Raw genomic sequence first — 8,934 nt, forward strand, 5'->3', positions numbered from 1 at the left:
GGAGGCAGGGCCCGCCGCAATGCACGGAAATTTCATTTTTCTCGGTAAGATGTGGGTGTGGAAAGCCCAGCCTTGGGATTTACAGCAGCCTGCTGCAAACTTTTTTGTTACTAGAAATGGACTGACCACAAAACTTTCATTGAGAAGACCTTGGAAAACAGCCGGATCAAAGGCGGACATGCCCCGATTTCCGGGGCCGGGGCTGCCGTTGGGGCTGGGGTTACGAGCAGCAGCTGCACCACGGAGGTCTGAGCACTGTTCCTATGCTGGAGCATTGCCAGAGGCTTTGCCAGAAGCAGGGTCAGGAGATGAACCGGGAACCCTGCAGTGTGGGGACAGATTATTTCACTTCCCAACGCACGACTGCCTTAGCAAAAAAAACAGACAATCCTGTTAAAGCCTCACAGAAGCCCTGGCAAAAAAAAAAAAAAAAATTAAAAAATCCAGTGGCACTTGGAGCAAGATATTCCACTTTTGTGCCCTTTAAACAAAACCATCCTATCATTACACCTTTGCCCCCTCTCAGGGAGTGTGAGCACCAGTGGGAAGCAGGGAGCCTTTTGCTCTCTCCTTACCCAACCAGTCTGTCCCAGCAGCCTAATTCTCCATCTGGCTCACTGCTTCGTCCTGGCCTCCCAGAGAGTTTGCTGGCTGGGGGGTAGACAAGTGTTCCAGCTCATAATGTCCGTTCCTCACAGCCGCCGTGCTGCTCGGGTCACCCTTTTCCGCTGCCAGCTTTTTATTCTTCTTGCTCTCAATGATCTGCTGGAGCTGATGCCCAGCATAGTCCGGTTTGGCTGTGAGCGCAGTGGCGGGCACGGCCAGCCCCAGGATTTCGGGGACCATGTAGGGCCGCAGCCAGCCCACCAGCGGGGTGCTGCCAGGGGTATAGTGGGTCTGCTTGTGATAGAAGAGAAGTCCATCAACCTGTAAAAGGAGAGAGAGAGGGAATGACAGGCCAGAGCTGGAGGCTTGTGCCGGTGGATGACAGAGCGCCAGACGACAGCACCGCTCGCCATTTACTGGCCAAAACCACCAGCTGGATTGTTTTTTCCTCTAGCGGAAGGGAAAGAAGAAACCTGCAGAGCTCCTGCCCCGAAAGATCAGCACAAGCCCAGCAACTGCTGGATGGCTTTATATCATCAAAGGCAGACAATTTCAGCCTGATGCCAGCGTGGGCCAGCACTTTTCCTCTGGTTGCTATGATCCCCTTCCACAGAAAAGCCACCGGGTTTCTGAATAAGGCAGCGCACAGAAAGGCCGCTTTACGGGATTAAGGTTATTTTAAATAATACATTTGGAGAGTAATTAGTCAGAGCACATGACGCCAAGCAGCCCTGATCTGTAACGCTGCTACAGCTCTTTCAGCTGGCTTATGCCAAATAAATTCTTCATGTTTCCCAAGAGAGAACTTCTCCAGCAATCAATGACATCTACGGGCACTCAGGACTCTGAAGGTTTAGGCCCTTACTCCTGCACTCCTGTTTCCACACACTGCAATACTGCAGCTGGCTGACGTTTTCCCCGCTGCCCCGCCGTGCTAAGGGATCTTCATCCCCCCTCTTCCTGCACTTCCCAGGGGTGTACTTGGCAAGGTTAGATCCTGCTGCTAGGCTGACTAACGCTGGAGGTGCTGTGCCACTTCACTCAGCCTCCCAGGCTCTTAAAAGGCCATTTTCCTACGAGTAGGAGTGGCTGAGTGGGCAGAAGAGATGAGGAAAAGAGCCCACCTCAGGCTGAACTGCTCCCAGGCAGCCCCCAGAATATAGGCGGCAGAACAGCACCTATATTTGCAGTGAGCTGAGGCTTAGGTGAGCCAAGCAGACCAAGGTGGTATCTGCTACCATGCTGGACTGCAAGCCAGGCTGAGCAAGCAGCAGCACACATCCACCTCTGCTCCACAGATGCTAACCTCCAGCAGAGAGGGGAGAGCTTCCTGCACTACTCTGTCCATAATTTTCAGTCGCTGTTAAGATCTTGCAAAATAATCCCAGAAAAAGGGGAATTCCTGTGCTAGGAAAACACAAAACCAGAACAGTAAACATCATGACGAGCTTGTGTAACCCTCTGGATATCTAAAGTACAAAGCTTTTCCCTCCCCTTGCCTCCTGCGAAGACCCAGGAAGAGCCAGATTCTGCGGCAGCCCAGCACCACACCTGCACATCCAGCTTCTTCCCATGGGCGCGCGGCACTTGGTTAACAACAGGGATTCTCCGGCACCCGCAGGAATGTTTTGGTAAAGATCAGAGCCCAGGAATGCTTCTGCCTTCCACACCACTCCAGAGATCTTCCCCAAGCTGGAGAATTCAAAGGAGTTCAGCCTCGTGAAGAGTTAGGTCATGTTCTTCCTTCCCCTGATTTAAGTCACTGCAACTCCCATATTCCTTCCAGTTTATTTAACTTATTGGCCAGGTCCCTGCCCTGAGCCACTGCACTGACACCAGCCACATCAGAATAAGGGCTGACACTGCCCCTAAATTACTGAACCTGATGAGAAAGTGGCCTGGAAGAGGCTTTCATGTTTCAGACATGCTTTTCAGATTTTAGGTGCTTAACAGTACACCTGTTCCTTCCCACCAGGGTTCCTCAGAGACTCTGCCTCCCCCTGCCTTTGTGGAAATCTGAACGTTGTTTTACTCAGATCTGCAAGGAGGACAGTAGCTCTTAAGATCCACTCCAAAAACCACTTCAAATCCAGTGCCAGTCAAGTGATCCAAAGTCCACTGAATTAAGTGGAAAAACATTTCCACTGGATATAGCAGATCAGGTCCTAACTCCAAGGTTACAGATTAACTCTGGAGACCCAGATCTGAAAGCACTGCCCATATCTGTTGCCACCACAGGCACGAGATCCTTGTAAGGACCACAGGATGCTGGGGCCAGGCATAGAGACCTCTATTATACTGCACTATGTACAGCAAGGCTGTATTTTGCCTTCTGCAAAGTTTATTTCGTTAGGTGCTGTTGGTGGAAGCTATTTATGGGGATTTCTTGGGCTCCCTCTTGTGGCACAACACAAAGAGACCCATGCTTGCCTTCATTCCTGGACACAGCCCCACGCTTTCTGTGCGGTTACCGGCTGCCCTCGAGCCAAATAACACCATGTTTTGCTTGTTGGGGTCACACCTCGATGTACTGACTGGAGAACCTGGGGGACAAATCACATCTGGATTACCAGGGAGAGTCTGATCAGCTCCATCTCCCTCCCCCTGCATTTCGCAATGGTCTCCTTGGCAGACTGAAATGTTTCTGCTCCGACTGCGGTGGGGCAATCCTCCTCAGTGTTTTCTCAGAGGAGCAGATGCCTCAAGAAGGAATGCAGCTTTCTTCAGCAAAGACGGGAATGACTGTTTCTACAGATGCACTCAGAGCGTTGGTAACAGAGTGAGTCAGCTGTAGGAAAGAAACCCAGGATGCCTTCTCAGCACTCCTTGATCTGTGTTCAGAGCAGGGTCTGGCAAGACCAGCAAGGGGCTGGGACTTTCCGACTCTCTCCAACAACTGTCCTGGCTTCGAGAAGCAGAAGGCAAAGTCAGCCCTCACAGCCAAATCAGCATCCCTTAAATTTAAACCTGCATTTACGTTAATCGCTAACTTGGGCTGGGAGAGCACAAGAGACGCAGTCATATCAACGTGGCTTTGGGCTTAGCGGGACAAGCTGTTCCTGATCTAGGGCTGAGACGGGGCACTCCGCAGGAACTGCTGCAGCCACCACAGGAGCTTCTGGCTCCCAGATGTTTGTCACTAACACTGTTCCTGAATGCCATTGCCTCCTCCACCCTCTTCCACTTCAGTGCCAAGTCAGCCAGGATAGCCCCCGAAAGCAGCCCAAGCTGTTTCACAAGGGCTGACCTGCTGCTCACATCCACACTGAGCCAGGTGGCACACCGAGCCATCTGTCCTGCCCTTCTCCCAGGTCAGCAGAGAGGCCCAAACAGAACAGCAGCACCTTCTAAAGCTGCTGAAGCAAACGCAGGTGTCCTGTTCAGCCGCTCGTGCTGGCGGAATGGCCACCTCAGAGGGAGCCAAGAGCGGCAGGAGCCAAAGGCAGGAAGCTGCCAGTTCTGTACCAAAGTAAAAAGCAGAGCTCACGCTATCCCCTCCACAAGATCCAACAGCAGTACCAGGAGGACAGGCTCAGCTGAACCCCTCCCAGCCATTTCTGCTACAGCCCCCAGCTCCAGCACATCTCAGCACACACCACTAACACCCAAACCCTCAGAAACCATCGGGAGCTTACCATCACCCTTTTCTTTCCTCCCCACAAGATAGCTGGGTGCCTTGCACATAGATGGATGCAGCTAGGCCAAGGAAACACAGAGCCTGTGACAGAGGTCAGAGAAAGACACCACTCTGCCCAGCCCGCAGCCCCCTCAGGAACCACCACCACCACATGAAGGAGCACACTGCGGAGAGCCGTGCTGCTTCTGGAGGCAGGCTGGCTGTCCCCATCAACCCTCTCTTCCCCAAGGGCTCTTTCAGCCACCAGCAGTAAAGGCAGCCCAACACAGTGAGGGCTAGGGTTTAACTCTTGCTAACCAGTTTGTTTGGATGCAGCCTATACTGGTGACAGGGTGACAGAGCAGCCACATGCATCCATGCCAGCTCAGCAAGCTTCCCGCAGGCCTCGGGAGAGCACAGCTCCCACACGAAGGGGCTGCACCTCTCTCTGACTGCTGGCAGATGCACAGCGGGGCTGTCTCTAAGGCCGACGGCCAGGCCCCCGCCGGCAGGTTCTCACCTCAAAGGGGAAGTCCGTAGCCAGCACCTTACACAGGCTGTCCGAGGAGCAGGGGAAGTTCTGCAGGCCCACAAATTTGAACTGAAAGAGTAAGAGAGGGTTAGAAAAGACAATTGCATGGCAGAAAGCAGAACAAGTCACTGAATCAAGCACTGGTGTGGAGGTAGCTGAGGAAGGATTTCCCCCAGTGTGAGATCCAGCATGAGAGACAGGGTGAGGGACAGGCATTAGATGAAGTAACTAGAGAGGGAGATCTCAAGCAGGGACCCACACCATTAAACTGCTGGCCTTCTGGCCACAGGGTATGGGGGCCCAAAAGCAAAAACAGACTCAAAAGAGAATTAGGTTAGCTCCTGAACAGCAGTTCCCTTGGTCTAGGTACAACCGCTGGCTGGTGAAGTCAGAGGGAACGTGACAGGACTCCTCAATTCCTTACTCTTTCCATAGCAACTCGCCTACAGACAGACCCCTGATGCGATTCAGAACAGCAATTCGTAAGCAAACCCCAAATCTAGAGACAAAACAACAGGACCAAGTTGTTCATTGGTTCCAACCATATCCCACTAGAGTAACTGGGAGTGCTTCCATGAAAGCTTACAAAAACCATGCTAGTCACCAGGCGTGGGAACTGGCTTTAGAGAGAACGGCCGACCTCTCTCCAGCAATGCTGGATAAAGCACAGACATTGCTGTGATGTTACAAATCTCACTGCAATAACAGAACATGTCTTCTTTTAAAGAAGACTGGGGGTTGCCACCATGATGCCCAGAAAGATCTATTTTGGGTATTTTATTGTCCCAGTTCCAAATTACCCACTCTCTGGCATTTAATGAGAGATGTGGATGGCGGAGACACACAGCTCCCACATGCTCCCAATACCTTTTTTCCAAGTGTCTAAGGCTGCAGGAAGGATTTTTCAGGAGAGTCGACCCTGAGATGCTCTTTTAACCAAAATAGAAAATGATGACCTCTGGGCAGGATGCAAAGCAGACAGATGTCTGCTCCAGGCTGCTGGCTCAGCCACAGCGATCTTTCCACCCAGGAAATGAAAGCTGAAACGACCCCCCCTTCCTTAGGTAGCTGTCTTCTGGATATTCCCCTTGGAGTCAGAACAGGATGTCCTTCAAATACAGATACCCTCGCTGCTGGCAGAGGAGCGGACATCCCTGGTTACGACCCATCTGCTCAGCCCACAGGAGCTGCCCTGCTTCGCTGTGTCTGAGCACACACGGGGGCCGCCCAGCGATCGGGTCCTGCTTTGCAAACTGTGCTCCATAAGCCAGGCTGCCAAATCTCTTATGTCTGTCCCCAAAAATCACTTTCCAAGCTGCTGGGGGGGTCTGGCCTCTATGTCTAAGTCTTCAAAGGAAGACATTTTATCCTTGCTCAGCAGGGACCCCAGACAGCAATCTGGCATCCATCCCAACAACTTCAATGACTAGTTTATGCAGGAGGGAAGGCTAAAGCTTTATGAGCCTTTCCCCTTGCCTCACGAGCCCACAAGAGTACGCAAGAATAAATCCCATTGTAGTCAGGCTGCCAACCAACACTGTCCCTGTAGAAACCACACTGGTTTTTCATTCCATTTCAAGGGAAAGCTATAAACGGCCTGGAGGTTAGCTGATACCCTGCAGTCTGATCTCCCTCAGCACTCTGGCTGGAGAAAAAAAAAACCCACACTCATTTACAATACTCAGTGGTTCTATTTACATCCTGAGCATGGCATCCCATTTCATCAGAAGTACATTTTGAAGCCTGATCTGTGAGGCAAAAAAAAGAAAAAAAGCTTCTGCTTAAGAAAGAATGTGCTGAAGCCTGCTAAACAGGAGAGCTTGCCCCCCGTCCTCCCTCTCCTCCCAGTACAAAAGAACTTACCGGATTAATCCTGCTTTTCTCTCCCAGCCCTTCCTCCTCTTGGATCTTTGAGGAAAGCCAGAAGAATCTGAAGTCGGTCTGTGAAAGGAGGCAGAGACTTAACAGCTATTCACCACACATCACCAATCAGCACCTGCTGAGCATCTCCATCCCTCTGCACTTTCCTGGGAGATTTACAAACTCAGCTTCGCCTGCAGAACCAGCCAGCACCTGAACTCTGCTACTTCCCCCAAAACCCCCAAAAGATGTACCCAATTACTCCAGTAGCCAGCATCCCAGAAGCTGTAAAGATGCTGGTGCTTAAGATTAATTATCCGTCTTATCGCCCAGTGTTCAGTGCTGGCTGCAAAGCAGCTCACAGGCCAGGGAACAAAAAAGGGAGGGCAGGGCAGGGTGGGGAGATTCAATACCTGACAGTCGTAAACAGGGTGTCCTCTCCAGCACATCACATCGAGGATATAGTACGTCTGCTTTGCCTCGTTGTAGATGCAGTCCAAGATGCAGTACACTGCGCACACAAACATGGGGAGGTCCAGACACGTTCCAGAGCCTGCCCAACCCAACAGGCAAACGCCAGATCAAGTCTCTCCTGCGTTAAGCCTGCAAGGTGCAGAGGGATCCCCTTCTAACAGAAGCTGCGGCCACAGAAAGCCTTTAGCTTGGAGTCCAACAAGGCTACAAAGGCACCAGTCAGAGGCACATCAAGCAAAGGCATGTGTCAGAAAAAGGCATTTACTCAACAGTAACCCCTCTTCAGGACAAGCAAAGCAGCTGCAAGAGGTACTAAGAAAGACAGCACTGTACACAGCTCTCTGTCGGAAGACAGAGAAGATGTTGAGGTTTAAGAGTGTCAATTAACCAAGAAGCTAATTAAAATATGTTCTTATCTAGCATAAAAATATCTGAGATTGTCCACATCTAGTTATCCCCAGAGATACACAAACAGGCCTGAAGCTAACCTCCCCTGGCACCAGGGAAGGGCCCAGCTCCGGGGCTCAGGGAAGCCGGCAGAGCAGCACCGAGCCTGCCAGCTCACACGCTCACAGGGAGGAGCGGGCGGTCCCCCTCACTCTATCCCAAATGCCCCCTCACACTGTTACCTTTCTCGCTCGTTGAATTGTGGCGGTTCCCCCCTGGCAGCAGGGATGGGAACCTGTTGACACAGAAGCCGCTCTTGGTGTAAGCTGCTGTTGTGCCCTGTGAGGAAACGAGAGAGAGAAAAAAAAAAAGTCAAGCCAGATACATGGGCCAGTCTTATGCTGGTTGGGAAACAGGTGCAGGTCCTTTACCAGGCAGTGAGACATCATCACTGCTCCCGCTTACCCTGGATGCCACGACTAGCGCCCTTTTCCCAACAGGACACACCACTACAACCCACTCCTGCTCCAGATCCAAGGGAACATCGACCAGCCATTCTGACAGCATCAGCTATGGAGAAATTAAAAAAAAAAAAAAAAAGAGTTAGTAACAACTCTCCTAAAGCTCTGGAAAACTCACAGCTCAAAGATAAAGAAGGTTTCAACTTGGCTTCAGGTGCTCCAGAGGCAACATGCACTGCTCACAACCCTGCATTACAGCACTGGAGGGGCTCCCTCCTGCTCTCTAACCAACCTGCACAACAGACTCTCCCCCAAGTTGTTCTCCTGCTTCCCAGCTGCTGATTAAGCTTCAGACTACAGTGTGGGGCTCACAGTCCTCGCTTGGGCACCCCCGTGCCTTAGTCCCCACTTCAGTATTTTAATTTATTTATGTATTTTTAAATACATGACAGAGCTTAGAGATTACAAAACATTTAGGAATAAAGAGCCCAGACAAGTCAACCTCTTCAGAGACGGTCTGGCTATGATCACCTGAGCATGTCTTTTAGGGCCAATACAGCAGCCAAAGCTGGCAAAACCCACTGGCTGAGATGTCCCTTCCTTCCTCGTGTCCCAGCCATGTAGAGAGACTGAAATCTTATCCCAATTGCTCCACAATGGGACAGAAACACTGCTAGTTGAGATGAAACCTCCAAAAGCACGCAGGCAACCCATCTCCACCTGTCCTCCATTTGACTGCAGCGTGTCTCAGAGGCAAGAAAACAGACACAGTTCCTCACTAAGTACCAAACCGGGCAGGACACGTTATTCCCGACGCAGCCATCGCCATGGCTGCTCACCATGCCCAGCCCCAGCCACCCCGTGCCCCAACCCTGCCCAGCCCTGCGTTCCGGGGAGGCAGGCAGAGGCAGGCAGCTCCCCACCTGATTGGCGTAGCGCTTGGGCAACTTCTTGCCAGCATCCACGTCCATCTCCTCTTCCTCCTCATCCTCCTCCTT

The 8,934-nt window shown here is 51.7% G+C and overlaps 1 protein-coding gene across 1 annotated transcript; it reads right to left on the minus strand.

Annotated features, from left to right (window-relative positions):
• Positions 1-436: 436 nt before the first annotated feature.
• Positions 437-8,931, minus strand: SNUPN (snurportin 1; the record flags this gene model as incomplete). Its single annotated transcript, XM_010083582.1, has 7 exons — positions 437-927; positions 4,743-4,823; positions 6,618-6,695; positions 7,028-7,125; positions 7,718-7,814; positions 7,941-8,045; positions 8,860-8,931. Coding segments are annotated over 7 exons (861 nt in total), but the record flags the coding sequence as incomplete, so codon positions are not given.
• Between the last annotated feature and the right edge of the window lie 3 nt (positions 8,932-8,934).

This window comes from Pterocles gutturalis, unplaced genomic scaffold (genome assembly GCF_000699245.1).
Source record: "Pterocles gutturalis isolate BGI_N339 unplaced genomic scaffold, ASM69924v1 scaffold32586, whole genome shotgun sequence".
NCBI classification, from domain to species: Eukaryota; Metazoa; Chordata; class Aves; order Pterocliformes; family Pteroclidae; genus Pterocles; species Pterocles gutturalis.